Here is a 17,004-nt window from a genome sequence, read left to right on the forward strand (position 1 = left end):
AGCCGCCAGAAAATTCCGAAAAAATCAAAGTAAAAATAGTCAAAATTCAAATCAAACGCCATTACATCACATCAACACACTCGTATATGCAGATTCGGAGATGCCGGGGCCCCGGCGTCTGACAAACACATGTTAATTTCCACTCATCTTCCCGCGTGTCTTGTTTCCCCTTTGGGGACCCCATTCCACTCCACTCCATTCGATTCCATTCCATTTCTTTCTACGGTCCGCTCCGCTGCTCATATTATTGATTTCTTTTGGCAAGCAAGATTTCATAATCACACGGAGATGCTGCTGCCACTACCGATGCCGGATTATTATCAGCGCCATAAATTAATCAGAGGCACGGAGGAGCACAGGTCGCGCATCATCTCCATCTCCCATCCCATCCCGCAAGAAATGCATATGCAAATGCGTATGGGAATGGGCCTGGACTGAAACACTTTGATTTTACCGGGCAGGGAGCTGAACTTGGAGCAACTTGGGGCAGGTTGTGTGCAAGCGAGGCATTAATTTAATTTTATGTATTTATTATGCATTTTTTGTTTTCCTTTTGGTTTTAATCGCGCGATTGCCTCAAACTAGCCAAATGCCAGCGGAGAAAGTGCAGACGGAGCCTGCAGACGCACCCAACCCAACCCAACCCAGCCGAATCCACCCCAGACCAGCCCAAGCCAATGCAGAACCGAGGGAGAACTCCCTCCGGCATTCTCATCCATTTATCATAGTTTTCCGCAATTCCCCAACAATTTTGCATAAGTATCTGTCATCGATTAGTCAGATCTCCAGCTGTCGGCATATTATAATCTGATTTGATTTGGGTATTTAAACCGTTTACAGTTTTTGATTCGGGATTGCGAAATGGTTTTCCGTTTTTGCCAAATTAACAAACGTTTATGTATTTTACATGTTTATACCCTTCGTCTTCGCCCTCCCGCGAGATCTCGTCAGCATTTTGATTGTGAATTTAGAAAATACTCGTATATTTATCACTAACTTTTATGAGATTTTATATAAGATGCCTATTTGGGTTTTCTGGCGACGCTGTTGTGGCATATTATACCACATATCTCAACAAATATTTTCAGCGTAGGGCTGGGTAGGGCAGGGACGGGCCTGAGGCGGGGTCCATAAATTTCTTTATGATGCCTATAATCATATAAATCTATACAGTTTTGGCTTGCTCGATGATTAATGTCAAATTTGCGGGTCTGTTACGAGCTTCGACTGGTATTTCGGATGTGAACACGATGCTCATCGAATGTCAGCGGTGAGAACGCCCTTTTCGAATATCTGTGAGTGTTAATAAGTTGTGGCCTACATTACAGAAGCGGTTAATGAAATCCAATAATCAAATTTTGGATATCCGCGACAAAAACAACATTATTGCTATGGTTCTGACCGAAGATCGTTACGTTTGTTGGTAGATCAGACAGTTAGTACTACAGGACTCTCATGAACAAGAATGTACACACAAACCTTATGGGATGGAACAGACTTTCTTTTTGCAACCTCTGATCGATTCGATTCGTTCCATCAAAGAGTATGTTCCATCTTTATATCAATGTTTATTCAAGAAATTAAATTTACATAGTTTCATTGTTGTTTGTATGCTTTAACATGGTTGTATGTAGAAGTACGCTCACGTTACAAATAGAAGACACGGCTAACAATTTTCTCTGTCGGAGTGTGTGTGTGTGTGTGTATGTGGGGACAGGCTTAGGACTAATAAATGTGTATTCTCTCCATATTCTCATTCGATTACTTTATTTGGTGCTAATGAACAGGTCTTTACTCGTTGTTGTTAAAGTTAATAATTCTAATCAATTTTGTGAAGACTTTGCAAAGCGGATTCCATTCCAATGATATTCATCATTTGTGATGTTGTTTTGCAAAGTCTTCCAACAAAATGAACAAATGGTGTGTGTATTTATGGAGGAGCACAATGTCTCTTGCTGTGTGATAGTGTGTACTGATCGTTTATCTATACATTTAATACTGGGTTCGACGCTTCCTTTCACATGGTTACAGTTCGCTTACGCTTATGTTAGGTTCGCGGTTGCTTAGACAAAATACATTTTACATAATGCAACTTAAGCCTTAATAATCCGGTGCTGTTTACGATACAAGGACAAGTGACAGGGACACAAAGGAGGATAGCGACTAAGACTATGGTAATCAAAATTTCCATCTATGTGAGGGGGGCGTTTGTGTAAAGGGAATCGGTATATTCCTATGTAAAAACGGATACAAAGATAAGCAAAGAATAGTGGGGGAAAAAACATATATGAGGCTAACAAACACTATTCATTATTCATAAAGATGTTCAGCTTTTGGTTCGCACATATGCTTGAATGTAACAAAAACTGAACATTTACAAAAATGGCCATTTAAACATTTAGAATTATAATTATAACGATTATGTAAATTGTATTTTATTTGATAAGATTGAACGCAAACGTCCATTCTGTCCACATCATGTGCTGCCAGCCACAAATTCCAAGCAATCTAGCATTCAATTTGCAAAATCTCTCAATTCCGTTCGATTTGGCATTTGGCAAGTTGAAATGTTTGCCTGAAATTTGTTAACATTGCTGACAAGCACGGGGGATGTGACATTCCATTTATCGATGCTTAGGACTACTACTTAACTATGATATATAATGTATAATAGATTCATTATTCGACGAGTTTCATCAAGCGTCTGACCACAAGCGGTACGTATATGGAGTGCTTCGAAAAATAAATCAAAACTTCTCTCTGATTTCCGCAACTCTCTCTTCATGGAAATCCTTCTAGTTCTCTCATTTTGAATTTATTTTTAAAAGCGTCTGCCGCATGCAGCGAACGGGTATCTATAAACCGTTGTTCATCAATTCAATTCAAGTGGTAAATGGGCTTCAACATCAGCTTTAACCTTAAGTTTATATACTGTAAGCAGGTGCATACAATATTTATTTAGTGGGGGTCGGGTCTCTTTAAGGCTAGTTATTGTTCAATTCTCAACTCGGAGGATAGACATGGACGACTATCCGTTCTGGTCTGCTCAGTGTATCTGTTCGAATTCGTTACATTCAGTTCTTTGCTTCGTTCATCAATTCTCAACAACAAATAAATAAAATAATAACACCAGTTTGGTTGCAAAAGTTGCACATAAATAAATAAATAGGTATTAACTAATAATTTGCTATTTCAAAAGGTAGGGTTTCTTGCATTGTTTCTCGTTTTTCTCTTTTTTTTGTGTTTTTTTGAATTTGCACACAGCTTGGTTTTTGGATTTTGTTTAGGTTTGCTTTGTGGACGGGTATTTCTTTCGTTTTTTGCTCTTGCTTTTGCTTATCTCCTTGCATATGTGCAACAACAAAAATTGCAGTTAAAAAGGAATTTAAATGAGAAATTTAAATTGATTAGAGTTACTTTTTGGCATTGTTGAGGCCCAGTTCGCTGAGGATTTTTAAGGCATTGCGCGCAGCGTCGTTCTGCGACTCGTCGGAGCTCTTGCCAACGCCATGGCAGATCTGCGGCGGGTTCGTCGAGAGCGTCACAATCGTGAGGAACTCGTTGTGGTTTCCCTTGGGATAGTCCGAGAAATTAACCTGCAAAATCATGTAATAATTAATATTTGCGCTACGATTTGCCGAATGATCTACTGATCCACTATTCATACCTCAAATTCAAACAATTTGCTTAGGTACAGAAGCTGCTCCTTCATGTGTACGGCTGCGGATGCACTACTGCTGGCAGCGGTATTGCTGCTATTGCTGCTCACGCCACTCGTGTTGCTCCCCGTCGATGTATTCAGCGTACTTTCGGCGGCTGCCTCATTGGGTTGTGGCTCGCTGCTGCTGCTGTTGTCGTCTGTCCTTGTGGTCGTTGTCTCCTTGTTGGCTTCCTCTTCCTCCTCCTTGGTATCTTCGCTGTCCTTGACAATAATCATTGGATCCACCTTCCTTTTGGGTGCTATTGGGAAAGAAGAAGGGCTGAATCTATGCTGCCAGGAGGAAACAGGGTGAATGCACTCACGTCTCTTGTGCTGGCGTAGAATCAGGATGCCTGGCATGGGGCCCACTGGCGTTGAGACCATCGGAATATCCGTTTCTGCAATGGCTTCAATTACTGGCGCTGATGACGCTGTGGCAGTTGCTATTTCTGTTGGATTGCTATCGATTGTGGACTCCTGTGACTCCTGGACTGCGTTCCTATGCTCATCCGATTCCAGTAATTCTAACAGAGCTGCAAACAGAATTAAGTTAGATTGATGGTAGACGGAGACAATCATTAACATACCCTGCGCTGCACTGCGCTTGGCCAGCTTCTTGCTGTTGCCCGTTCCTCGGGCTGTGGTTCCGCTGGCCGACACCTCCATGACGAACTCGCGCCGCCTGGAGGCTTCGTTGCCGTTCTTCGCTATCAGTTCAAAAATGGGCTCCTTCTCCTTGCGCGTCTGCTGCAGCTGGATGAGCTTCGTTATGGGGTTCTCGGCATCGTCCAGCTCCACAGGTCTGATGGCGACATTGAGTCGCTTCCGCCGTTCCGGCTTTGCCATGGAGACCACGTCCGATAGCGAAATGGTTGTGCCACCTCCATTGCCGTTCGCCGACCCATTTTTGCCAGGCGTCTTCACCTTGATGCGCCTTACTGGCGTCTGCTTGGTGGGCGTGAGTGGCGGCAGCTTCTGCAATTCTGTGAGCATCTTTTCTGCCGACCGCTTCTTCGACAGCTTCTTGCCGTTGCCCTCTCCCTCGGTGACGATGCTACCCACGACGCAGGCCGTGATGAAGTTCTTCATGTGGGCCGGTCCATCCTCGCGCAGCACCTTGAAGTGAACAGTCATGTTGCGCTTGATACCGATCTCGTGCACCTGAGAGATGGGCGACTTTTTGTCGCCCTCGTCCATAGAGTCGTCGAGCGCCTCCTCTGACGCTGAGCTGGCCTGCGTCTTGAGCACCTGTAGAGCCCGTGCCGCCGCATCGTGCTTGGCCTGCTGCAGCGTGCGCCCGATTCCCACGAATTTCTGCTTTCCCACGTACAAGGTGATCTTGCTGGGCGTGGGTGGAATCGGGGCGTAGGACATATTTGGCCCGTGGATCATGTGAGGCCCTAGCGGCGGCACCATCGTATATCGTGACGCATATTTGGGCCCATAAGCCCGCTGGGGATTATAAAAGCCATGTGGATGCATGGGCGGGGAAGGAATGGGCACGAAACTGTGGCCATGTCGTGCAGGGCGCAGGGCGAAGGGAGGTGGCAGTGGCTGAGGCATGGGCTGCTGCATCCCTGGCGGTGGTGTGGGCAAAAGGGAGCCCCCTCCGAACTCCGACGGCATTAGCGGATCGGTGGGCTGCATTTGTGTGGGGTCCAGCAGGTAGTAGGTGCGCTGCCCCAGCTTCATGGCCAGCGCATTCAGCTCAACGGTGGGTGTGATGTGGGTGCGTGTGGTGCTGGCTTCTTCGCTGCGGCGTATCTTCGGAGGCGGATGCTTGTACTTGGTCTCCTCGATGGCCCTGGAGGCGGCCATGTGCTGGGCCTTCTTTATCTTGAACCCGTCCGCCGAATACTCCTCATCGCCCAACTTCAAGGTGACCGTGAAGGTCTTGCAGTGGGCCGGTCCCCGTTCGCCCGTCAGCCGGTACTGGTGGGTGATCTTGTTGTATCTGGCCAGTTCGTTGACCAGGCACATGGGCGTCTTGTCCTTGCCACTGCGTCCCGAGCTGCTGTCCTCGTTGGGCAGCGTGCCCGTCGCATCGATGTGCTCTGTGCTGCTGAAGTTATTTACTATTGGCGCTCCCGTCTCCGTTGTGCTTTGCTCCACATTCGGCTGCTCCAGTTGCGGCAACTCCTCCAAACATGTGGATTCCGTAGCTCCCGGTAGGACGCTGCTATTCACACCTTCTGGAAGCTCTGCTGTTGGTGCTGGTACTGCTGCCACTACCACTGCCTCGGGGACCATTGCTGGGGCCATGACTGGTGCGACTTTGGCATTGCGATATGTTGTCTGTAGGATGGCCTTGGGGGCATAGCCGTTGCTGGTGCCACTGTTGGGGATGTAGTGGCCGCCACTGTTGTTGTTGTACTTGGAGGGCGGCTTGGGCTGGCTCATTTGGTAGTAGTGGGGCGGATGGGCTGCATAGCTGCCGATATGGGTGGCCATGTGGTGCGGCGGCGGCGGAGGAGGCGGCAGCGGATTGTACGAGAGAGCGGCCGGATTGCCAGCCAGAGGGTTGTAGGCCTGCGGCAGAGGCTGGTTGCATTTACCCACGTGCCCGTTACTGGTGCTGAGATGCTGATGCTGCTGTCGGATCTTTTGCATTTGGTTGTTGTTGCTGCTGCTGCTGATGTTGCTGTTGTGGTGATAGGCAGGTCCAGCCGCCACGGCAACGGCGGCAGGATTCGACGACGTCTGCTGCTGCTGTGCGTGTAGATGGTGATGGTTCAGTCTGCAATCGAGAAAGCAATCGTAGATCGGTTAATCGAACGAATGGAAGCTAGCTGAAGCCCCGGCGGGCATGGAGCGCGATGGCTTTGCGGTTAAGTCAGCAAACAATGCATGGCAAAAGGATTAGAGAGGCAATGAAGAATGCTGATGGACAAAAGTACATCGACTGACATCTGGGAAAAACAAAAACACCAACACGCAGTCCGTCCCAACGTCCCTTTCTGAAGCTGCCTCCTCACCCCAGTTCAAAGCCTGCCCCTTCTGCACTGTTGTTGTTGGTGGTGCTGCTGCTGCAGAGGACAACAGACAACAGCGGTGAGGCAGAACAATAGGCGAAATCCTAACAAAGCACAAAAGCCGCATTCTCTTTTACGCATCGTGTCATTTTTCGCCAACTGTCAGTTTCAATTGAGACGCACCTACCGCGACACCCTGACATCCTTTCGCAATTGGGCATTTGAGGGGCCATCAGGGACGGCCTTAGCCTCAGCCTCAGCATCAGCCTCTGCCTCAGCATCACAAATCATGGGCCTAACTGCCACACAGGCACAGACACAGACACAATGCTGATCAGTTTCACACAAGACACGGACAAATTTCGGCAATTTTTAATCGCTAAATCAGTTCGGAACGAAAAAGCCTTCAAATTAACATTGATATGGACAATTAGAGATAAAGATCGGCTGTACTGGGATGCAGCAGATGACCCTTAAATAGGATTCATCTGGAATCTTTTGAAACCACTCACAAATAGGTACTAATTCAATCTTTAAAATGTATTAAAGGATATATGTATCGGGATGTATGTATTGAAGTATCGGGAAATCACTTATTCAGGGAAACCTTGCCACTTTCACAGTATCAAAACCAAAACCAACTGTTGCATTAGACAGTGGCATTTTGGCTTAACAGAACATCAATTGCGAAGATCTTTTTCTAGTGTTTTCACCTCTTACTCGACATGGACTTGCGAATTTCATGACGTACTGAAATGTACGCTAAGAACTGAGACCGTTAACGCGCTGTTTCCCGTAAATTCATGAGCGAGCGATCCGAGTGCCAGGCAAAACGCAACTGAAGAAAGGACGAAAAGTTCAGTTGAAGTTGAGGCAAAACATATGATCGGTAAGAATACAAAGACGAAGGGAGACCAGAAAGCGATCCGAGAAATCCGAACGATCCTCACGAACGTCAAGGATAATTGCAGCCCAGTTGCTGCTGCTCCTGCTCCTGCTCAAACCCGTTATCAAGCGGAAGTCATGCTGAGCACGAAAGAACAAAGAGCCACTGAAATTATAATTTATGAGTTGAGAAAATGGGATGATGAGTCTCACACCGATTGTCAGTGACAGGAATTAACATAATTGCCGCATCGCATAAAGCCTAGACTTGCCGGCAAGGCGATGCGAGGCGAGCCGAGGCAAGGCAAGCAGCAACGCTGCTGGGGCCGATCAAGGGTTGGACCTCAGATAGTTCCAACTTGAACTCTAGCTCAGAATGTTTACCGTGGATGATGATGATCGCGATGTGGAGCCGGCTGCTGTTGTTGCTGCATCTGGGGAGCGCCGGCCATTGATGCCGCGGCTGCCAGATGCTGCTCCAAGCTTGGATGCATCTGCATGTGAGTGTGGCCGTGAGTGTGGTGATGGGCGCGTATGTGGGGCGCCGGTCTGGCGGTGTGCACATTGTGCTGCATGTTGGGGCTTGGCTTCCGTCGGGAGCTCCTCGGAGAGCGATGCTAGCGATTCTAGCCGGATGAGCGAGTGCAGCTGCAATAGAGGTAACATTTTTCATGAGATACGCAGGGACAAAGCAATGTTTTTATAGGGGAGAGGTGTCTCTTTGTTTGGCAATTGTGCAGACCTTCAGCAAGAATGGAAAACAACGTGCTGCCTGTAGCTGCATTGACACTGCATGCATGCAAATGCAGCGGCAGCCACGACACCAAAACGACGGCGGCGCTGTGCCTAAATCAAATTGTGACAGGCTACGGCTAGGACTCGAGCTCGGGGTCGGGGTCGGGCTAGGGGTGGAGACGGTGGTAGCGGCAGTGGTTGAGGCGCTGCCAAGCAACCACCGTTTCTTAAACATAAGAGCATTCGTAGCTGCTCGCCTGCCTGCCAGCCTTTTTGCCCATTGATCGATTTACGTGCAGCAATCTTGCCGACTTTGTTGCACTTTTCTAGTTTTGTGGTAGTTCTGTAGCTGCAGAAATTGGATAAAATGCAGCTGCATTTTGGAATTCGATTCGAAATCAGGTTCCAGGCAGGATCACTTCCTTTTCAACGTGCATTGAACTGTTAATTTAGAAGTCGGAATCCGAATCGTATTCGGAATCGGATTCGGACAAACGACAGACTGAACGAACCCCCTCTGCTGATCGAATGCAGACGCCGCTGATCATATGGCATAACAATTTGCATTCGCATTCTGCGCCCAGAGTTCTGCTGCCGAGAACGATAAACTACAACCACAACATACCTTCTGTCGCAGCGGGCAATGATGTATTTTTGTACTTTACTTGCTCCCCGTCTGCAAAAGGCAAACACGAACGCACTTTATTGAGCACAAACACTCCTCCAATCGATTGGAGAGCTATATCTGGCGAATTATTAAGATTAACGGCGCGGACTACGCTTGCTACTGGCCCCTCTTAAGCTGTTTTCATTCACAACTTTAAAAAACACTTTAGAACTATTTTAACACTTAAATTAAATTGATAAACACTTGGGCTGCGGATGAAACTCGAAAAATAATGGCATCAGTGTGACCGCGGATATTCGGATAAAATATACAGTATGGCCCTCAGAAATATACCAAAATATACCGTAAATATACTGACGAATGAAAGTTCTATTGCACATATTCCTCGTTTTTGATATTCCGACAAATATTACTAGCTATATAGAACATTTAGCCGTGCCCACATAATTTTAACCCATTGATGAATAAATTTTCTAATTGACTGGTGTATTTTTAATACTTGCTTTTATTGCATTTTGCGTAAAAAGAGGTTTTAGCGAAATAAGTCAAACAAAAAACAAGTAGCGAAATAGCTCAATCAAAACAAACGTTCATATTGCTCAATTTTAATATTCCATTGAATAATGCTGACTAACTAAATTTCTCAGCAATGCCCACATAGTTTTATTCCATTAATGAATCAATTTTCTACAAGATTGGTTAGTTTTTAATCCTTGCTTTTATTGTATTTATTGTAAAAAAAGGTTTAAACGAAAAAGTTCAACAAAAAAAGAGTCACTATATAGCGTGTAAGCCGTAGTATAGGCCTTTGTATACCCTATTTTGCTAATTTTATATGAAAGTATAAATATTGATATGAAGATAAAACTTAACTAATAAAGATCTTTTCTCAAATGGACATTTTTTAGACATATTCATGTATATGATGAGTGATGAGTATATGATCTCGATCCTGACTTGGTCTCTGCAAGAAGACAATAAGCTTTAAAATATCGTTGAAATATTGAAAATAATATTAAATAATATTGAATAATATTAAAATATATTGAAAATAAATTGTTTTTGCCTGGGATGACAAACATATTTACAATTCTATAACATCCATTTCCCCCAGGGTATGTGTATATTGAATGGGACTCATTGTTGTCAACCGGTTATTACAGATTCTACCCGATTCAAATAAATACCGAAATATACCGTCTCATTTTCAAAATATACCGTAAATATACTGACGAATTCAAGTTAGACTATACATATTCCTCGTTTTTGATATTCCGTGGAATATTACTAGCTATATAGAACATTTAGCCGTGCCCACATAATTTTAACTAATTAATGAATCAATTTTCTACTTAACTGACTTGTTTTAAATACTCTTATTTTATTAGATTGTGTCTAAAAAAGGCTTTATCGAAAAAGATCAAATAAATAGAACGAAGGTGAGTAATTGTTTCTAATGATAACTTTTGATATTCCGTTGAATATTACTGGCTAAGTAGGACACTCAGCTCTGCCCACATAGTTTTATCCCGTTGATGAATAAATTTTCTACAAGATTAACTACTTTTAAGTACTCTCGTTTTTTGTATTTGAACTAAAACTAGGTTTAAAAAAAATGTTCAACAAAAAAACAGTCGTATTCTTGTCACTTCAATGTTGCAGGTATTTGAAGACTTGTTGCTTATCAACCTGAGTATGGACTTTTATATACTCTATTTCGTGAATTTAATATGATGATAATTTGTTCGAAACTGTTTTTAAAATGTTATTAATAAAGAAATTATCTCAAATTGATATGTTTTAGATGTATTCATTCATTTGATTAGTTTCCTGTATATAAATCCTGATCCCGATACTCATTCTTGGTCTCCATAAGAAAATATGGATATTTTTGTGCGATAAACGGAATTTGAATTTGGTGTTGAATTCAAATTGTATGTATGATTTAAAATTGTATATCAGAAAACATTGAACAGTCGTTGTGCGAATCGTTTATTTCAAAAATACTTTCAATATAAAAACATAAATTAATAATGAGAGATGACGTTCTAAGAAGTTGGTGCATTTACAAAAGCACCCGCGAAGAGGATGTTCTTCTTGTTCCAGATGACGTACAGGAACGGGCGATCAGCCTGGAACTGCAATGGGAATGTCATCATGCGAGTCATCATGATCATTCCAGTGGCTGCAGCAGCCTCCGTGCCCTCCTCATTGACTTCAATTGTGGCCTTGTGCAATACCTTTGACACAAACACACCTTCGGGAGATTCCAGCAAATTGTTGAACTCGGCGCTTTCCGTAAACATTTTCTTGATGCCAAGCTGAAAAGTGCAGAGAAGTATGAAACATATGTTGAATAAATAATAAATGAGGTCATCTCCCACTAAATGGTATGCGATCGATAAGATTGCACCTACAAATAATTATATAACCGTGGAATGGAGTCGTGATACATGATCTTAGACACGAACCGCAGGCTGCGTCAATATGTATTGATCACCACAATATCGAAGGTTATCTGAGACGTTTTTAAGCCGATAAGCTACTAAAAATATTCTCTCGAGATAAGACTTCCATAAATACAATACTTCAAAAGTATTCCATTTATCGGGGGCGGTGGTATGGAATGCAACGTGTCATAAAGCAGATTCTATTTTAGTTACTTTACTTGGTCTGCACTCACCTCTTTCAACTTGTCACCCAGCTCGAGAGAGTAGTCAACTTTGAACTTTGGGAACTTGACTTGCACCTCCTCGACGTCCAGTTTGTCGGCCAAATCGACCAGGTTCACTGACTTTAGTTTTTCGGACAAGTCCTTAAGGCCAGAGCGTTCCTGTGGCAACAGCACAAACATGGACAAATCGGAGTCCTTGTACGGCATATCCAAGGCTGTGCAGCCCAAGTCCTCAAAGAAGCCGTAGCCGAATTTTGCCTTCTGATTCATGTAATTGACTTTAACGGCCTCCTCTTCGCCCACAAAGAAATCGTCCTCCGCGGTGCCTTGCTCGTTGAATTTGTGGGTCCAGCTGCCCTTGAAGTGGAGGGCGTTCAAGAGGACAAGGCGTGTGTTGTCCGAGAAACTGTCGGCGCTAACCAGCTCCGTTATCTTGCCCTGTGTCTTGGCATTGACCCAACTGTTAATGGCCTGAGCAGCTGCATCGCTGAGAGCAAAGTTGATGGACTCCGCCTCGGAGTGGTAGTGCTCCTTGATGGCCGCCGCATAGGACTGCTTCAGCTGCTTGCCCTGTTGCACGTACAACTTATTGGCGACGCTGAGGAGGCTGCTGTTCTTGTACTGCTCCAGCACAAACTGAAAGGTTTGCCCCACCTCAGGGGGGAAGTTGGACACGAAATGCAATGCCTTGGCGATCTCATCGGCGGTCTCTCCCTGGGCACCGGCAAAGGCCAGAGCAATGCAGGCCTGGATGGAGAAGGGCGAGAATACGATGTTCTCCTTGACGCCACCTGCGGCCAGCAGTTGGAACAGCTCACTGGTGAAGCGGGCACCGCCACGCGCAAATTCCAAATTGAAGTCGAACATATTGTCTGATGATGGCCTGACTATTTGTGGGTGTACGTGCTGCGTAATCACGAAATAGATTATTTCTACTTGTTTTCTCTTCGAACGTTTGCGTCCTACACTTACCGCTGTCTACACTGGAATGCCATTAAAGCCGTTTTGGGGCGCAAGAAAAGTGAAAACAAACAGCCATCCGGCTCTGCCTATGCGGGTGACTCACCCACATCATAACTGAAGGGGCGGCAGCGTCACCTGCCACTAGTTGATCATTTTGTATTTAAAGGGGGGTTTTTTTCGGATGCCCTTAGTAATGCCAGCTTAAAATAAGAGCCAGGAAATCTAGGAAACCCCAAAAAAGCCATTGTCATAGGATGCATCAGGTTGTGGGAAAAAAGAACGGTATATAATTGAAAACAAATAAATAAACAGCTGTTCTGTCGTGAAATAAAATCTAGAGATGGCAATATGGCAACACGTACTTCGAAATTCATTGCTTCTTCTACACACATAATTCTACAGCTTTGTACGACTCGATTTCAAAAGGTCCACCACTGGGCGTACACGCATCGTTTCTTTTGATACCCTTTCAGACGATAAGTATATTAAAATAGGTCAGGTGTTTGTAACGCCCAGATTCGCAGATTAATTACCGGGTCAGCCTATTATATAATATAGTAACGAACTATAGAGGATGTGTTGGGTGGATGATGGCGATAGGCTTATTGGTCGTCAAAATTTAAGGGTATATAAAATTCGGCTTTGGTTTTTATAGCGTGTTCGTTGTTCTCGCACATTCGTAATATTATCATCGTTAGTTTGCGTTTTATGCCTCAGTATATATACATATGTTTCTCCTGCTTTGCTCGCATTCTAAAAATTATTTCACAGCTAACAGCACAAGAAATTCAATATTAAAACAAAATGTGCTGTCTCATAGATTGTTTGTTGTGCCCAAGTGTACTGTGGGCGGCCCTAATCGGCGGGGCTATCTATTTCCTAAAGTAAGTCGATCAAATATCATTTCCCACAAGAGGTTTGCATGAAATTATGAAACTTGGTTATGACTGTGGGGAATGCCACTTGTTGATACCATATGTCTGGATTTATATTGATAATGTTTGACCTTCAGGGATTACATGCAAGGTGGGCAATTCAGGAAGGACACCGATGAGACGGGCAAGGTATTCATTGTGACTGGAGCCAACACCGGCATCGGCAAGGAGACGGTGCGGGAGATAGCCAAGCGGGGGGGAACGGTTTACATGGCATGTCGGGATATGAACAGATGCGAACAGGCGCGTCTGGAAATCGTTAAGGAGACCAACAATAGGAACATTTTCTCTAGAGTGTTAGATTTGAGTTCGCTGGACTCCGTTCGGAAATTCGTTGCTGGGTGAGCTCATTTGAAAACAAATCAAAACGATGCCTTATAAGTCTCCTCCCCATTAGATTCAAGAAGGAGCAGGATAAGCTCCATGTCCTCATCAACAATGCCGGAGTTATGCGCTGTCCCAAAGCATTGACGAAGGATGGCTTTGAAATGCAATTGGGCGTGAATCACATGGGCCACTTTCTGCTCACAAATTTGCTGCTGGACGTCCTGAAGGTATTGACGGGTCCAGTAGATTTCTCAAAGATGATTCGTAACCAATATAAGTGTTTTAGAAATCGGCCCCTAGTCGCATTGTCGTCGTTTCTAGCTTGGCACACACGCGTGGGGCCATCAACGTAGACGACTTGAATAGCGAAAAGTCGTACAGTGAGGCCGATGCCTATAGCCAGAGCAAATTGGCCAACGTCCTTTTTACCCGCGAGCTGGCCAGCCGTTTGAAGGGAACTGGAGTCACTGTTAATTCCCTGCATCCTGGTGTTGTGGATACCGAGCTGGCGAGGAACTGGGCCTTCTTTCAGACCAATTTTGTGAAGTATGTGACACTTTGACTAATTAATAAGGCTGCCGTTAATCAAAATTTCATTTAGGTACTTCCTGAAGCATCTAATATGGCCGCTCCTGAAGACTCCCAAGAGTGGAGCACAGACTTCCATTTATGCAGCATTGGACCGTGACTTGGATGGCGTTTCTGGCCTGTACTTTAGTGACTGTAAGCCAAAGGATGTGGCCCCTGCTGGCAAAGACGACAAAACTGCGAAATTCCTGTGGAAAGAGAGCGAGAAATGGACGGGTCTGGTGTCGTCTAATTAGGATTAGAACAAGCGGTTTATTCAGACACGCGCAGTATTTTCAAACTTTCCAACTGTAATACTAGTTGCTCTCCTAACGATTATATTAGTTCAATAAATACAGATTTGCTCAGCATTCTTAAAGCGTGTTAGTGCAGATAAGTTCGATTAATATACCATATATGTAAATATTTTAAGCAATTTCAGTCTGCCTTTTCAGTGGCGCCCGCATTGATAAATATCCTGGAGTGCAGGGCGTTTGTTGTGGGCTCCTTCTTTTCGGACGCATTGGACACTGTGTTGACGTACGTGTACTGCATGAAGAAACCCATCACTACGTCAGTGTTCGGTGGTAGATCAGCAGCCGGTGTGAACTGCAGTCTAATCAGAACCTTGTTGCCCTTGCGCCAGACGATAAACTTGGGCTCTTCGGTTGGCAGCTGCACATCCTCGTCGAACTCCTTTGAATCGTCGCGTTGACTGAGCACAAACTCGCTCTCGAGCGGCACAATCTCAGCATTGCTCACATCCTCCACATCGCGCTTCACTTCCCGGGTCGAATTTTGTCGGGACAAAGTAAGTCCGATGGCCCGCACCAGTGGAGACGATGTGACCGCTTCCTCGTTAATTTTGCAGGCCTGCTGGAAGGCCTCAGATGTAATGAGTTCCTCCTCTGGAGGAAGTGCACTCAGAATCCGTATGGTCATGTCGTACATAGTCGGATTAGAGAACTTCAAGAGTATGGCATTGCTCTTGCCCGGCTGAAGCGGCTGCTCGCAGCGCACCATTAGCACCTCGGGAACATGGTAGCTGGCGAACAGCTGTATGCGGTACTTGATCGATGTCGGATGATACTCCGGCTTTATCAAATTATGCTCGCACTGGCGGCAACGCAGAGATCGCTTGATCCAGAGCGAACGTCGTTGCGGATAAAGGTTGCTGACAGCAGTCGGCTGATCTCCCGGCTGGCCGTGTCGCTGCGCAATCGTTGTTATGTTGCGAAGATTCAGAGGTTCAGTAAAGATGTCCTCTGGAAGGCCACCCACATCTGCAGTGACCTCGGCCGGCGTGATGCTAATTGCCTTCGTCTTGGGAATGCTTTTATCGTGCCACCCGATCTGGCGACGAATCAGGGACACCGTGAGGCCAGTGCGATCGGTCAGGCTGGGGAATTTGTGCTGCTTGGGCGCTTTGCGTCGCAGAAACTCCATCTTTTCCTGCTTCTCCTGCAGTACTATCGACTGGTAGTAGTCTACGAGCGTATTGAAGCGCGCCTGATACAGGCACTCGTTGTCCGGCCAGGTGCCAGAGGCCACACCCTGGTCTGGTATGCCCACATCGCGCGTTGTCCAGCGGCATGACAGACATGACAAGTAGTATATCTTCTTGGTTGTGGGTATGGCCGACGGCTTACTGCTGCCTGGAGCTGGGGGTGTGGCTGCCCCCGAAGGTGACTCCTTACTTTCTCCGTCCTTGATCTCCTCCGTCTTACGCACCACTGGAACGTTGGCGGCGCGAGCGGAGAGCGTGTGCTGGCAGCATGGACAGTCGAAGCAATTGGCACAGCAATTCTTCTTGTGTCGCGCCTCCGACGAAGGGATGTTCTCCAGGCAATTGGAGCAGAAGTGCGACTCGATTTCGTGGCACACGCAGAATCCGCATCTCAACTTTGGACAGTGGCGGCAGAAGAACAGCTTGTTGATGGGGTTTAGTATGCCGCAGGAGCAAGCGTACTTAACGGGACTCGGTTGCATGAAACTCATTTCGTCTGCTTATATTTATTTATTTTTGTTATAAATTTTTCCAGCGAATGAGGACAACCAGTGTGACTTCATCCACAATTGCAATTTCTTGAATCCTTGACAAGGGATTCTGAGACTCTGATGGGAAGTTGATTGATATCACAAATCACAAGACTTTTAATTATACTTGGAGATACTTATTTATTTCCCGAATTTTTTTAGCGAACGCGATTTTCAGCTGAATATTGTCGTCATCAATTTATTACATGTTACATGGCAACTACACGGGTTCTACACATTTGCTACATAATGGGAGGAAAAAAAGGTATGGTATTTCGAAAACGCCGTAGAACGTTTTCCGATGACTAATTTGATTCATTAAAAGCTTGCGATATCAATCAACGTCAATCAATATTATGAAAATCAGACGGTGCATTTTGTTATATTTCTGAGGGTCAGACTGCAGCTCTCCTGCACCGAACAAATGACTCATAATTTTGAATGGTCAATTTGTATAAGGTATGGACAACAGGCAAAACGGCTAATGTAAATTGCAAGGTTCGTTCGAACCTTACCTCGCGTGAATGAACTATATACCTTGAATGGTATGAAAGGTACGTTAAGCAAGAGGGGTGGATTTT

The 17,004-nt window shown here is 45.2% G+C and overlaps 4 protein-coding genes across 4 annotated transcripts; 1 reads left to right on the forward strand and 3 right to left on the reverse strand.

The window, feature by feature from the left end:
• Positions 1-1,548: 1,548 nt before the first annotated feature.
• Positions 1,549-9,136, reverse strand: LOC6590805 (maternal effect protein staufen). Its single transcript, XM_002016315.2, has 6 exons — positions 8,918-9,136; positions 7,942-8,205; positions 4,288-6,437; positions 4,024-4,233; positions 3,668-3,960; positions 1,549-3,596 (listed from the first exon to the last, which is right to left on the reverse strand). The coding sequence occupies exons 2-6, from the start codon at positions 8,130-8,132 to the stop codon at positions 3,414-3,416; spliced, it is 3,027 nt and encodes a 1,008-aa protein (XP_002016351.2). The 5' UTR covers positions 8,133-8,205; positions 8,918-9,136; the 3' UTR covers positions 1,549-3,413.
• Positions 9,137-10,895: 1,759 nt separating this feature from the next.
• Positions 10,896-12,641, reverse strand: LOC6590807 (serine protease inhibitor 42Dd). Its single transcript, XM_002016317.2, has 3 exons — positions 12,567-12,641; positions 11,604-12,500; positions 10,896-11,241 (listed from the first exon to the last, which is right to left on the reverse strand). Exons 2-3 carry the CDS (start codon positions 12,459-12,461, stop codon positions 10,969-10,971), a joined length of 1,131 nt encoding a protein of 376 aa, XP_002016353.1. The 5' UTR covers positions 12,462-12,500; positions 12,567-12,641; the 3' UTR covers positions 10,896-10,968.
• A 705-nt stretch (positions 12,642-13,346) lies between these two features.
• On the forward strand, positions 13,347-14,757 carry LOC6590808 (retinol dehydrogenase 13). Its single transcript, XM_002016318.2, has 5 exons — positions 13,347-13,441; positions 13,570-13,833; positions 13,890-14,046; positions 14,106-14,365; positions 14,421-14,757. Exons 1-5 carry the CDS (start codon positions 13,362-13,364, stop codon positions 14,641-14,643), a joined length of 984 nt encoding a protein of 327 aa, XP_002016354.1. The 5' UTR covers positions 13,347-13,361; the 3' UTR covers positions 14,644-14,757.
• LOC6590809 (dynactin subunit 4) lies at positions 14,640-16,518 on the reverse strand. Its single transcript, XM_002016319.2, has one exon. It carries the CDS (start codon positions 16,382-16,384, stop codon positions 14,825-14,827), a length of 1,560 nt encoding a protein of 519 aa, XP_002016355.1. The 5' UTR covers positions 16,385-16,518; the 3' UTR covers positions 14,640-14,824.
• Positions 16,519-17,004: the final 486 nt, after the last annotated feature.

Source organism: Drosophila persimilis, unplaced genomic scaffold (assembly GCF_003286085.1).
Source record: "Drosophila persimilis strain 14011-0111.01,24,50 unplaced genomic scaffold, DperRS2 tig00000002-arrow-pilon, whole genome shotgun sequence".
Lineage (NCBI taxonomy): Eukaryota > Metazoa > Arthropoda > Insecta > Diptera > Drosophilidae > Drosophila > Drosophila persimilis.

Bases quoted from the DNA above. Each gene is read 5' to 3' on its own strand.
- LOC6590805 (XM_002016315.2), bottom strand. From the start codon at position 8,132: ATGCAGCACAATGTGCACACCGCCAGACCGGCGCCCCACATACGCGCC. The intron at 6,438-7,941 runs GTAAACATTCTG...TCTCGATTGCAG, and splicing joins CGCGATCATCATCATCCACG to ACTGAACCATCACCATCTAC. The intron at 3,961-4,023 runs GTGAGTGCATTC...CTTTCCCAATAG, and splicing joins TCTACGCCAGCACAAGAGAC to CACCCAAAAGGAAGGTGGAT.
- LOC6590807 (XM_002016317.2), bottom strand. From the start codon at position 12,461: ATGTTCGACTTCAATTTGGAATTTGCGCGTGGCGGTGCCCGCTTCACC. The intron at 11,242-11,603 runs GTGAGTGCAGAC...TGCACTTTTCAG, and splicing joins TGGGTGACAAGTTGAAAGAG to CTTGGCATCAAGAAAATGTT.
- LOC6590808 (XM_002016318.2), top strand. From the start codon at position 13,362: ATGTGCTGTCTCATAGATTGTTTGTTGTGCCCAAGTGTACTGTGGGCG. The intron at 13,834-13,889 runs GTGAGCTCATTT...CCTCCCCATTAG, and splicing joins GTTCGGAAATTCGTTGCTGG to ATTCAAGAAGGAGCAGGATA. The intron at 14,047-14,105 runs GTATTGACGGGT...TAAGTGTTTTAG, and splicing joins TGCTGCTGGACGTCCTGAAG to AAATCGGCCCCTAGTCGCAT.
- LOC6590809 (XM_002016319.2), bottom strand. From the start codon at position 16,384: ATGAGTTTCATGCAACCGAGTCCCGTTAAGTACGCTTGCTCCTGCGGC.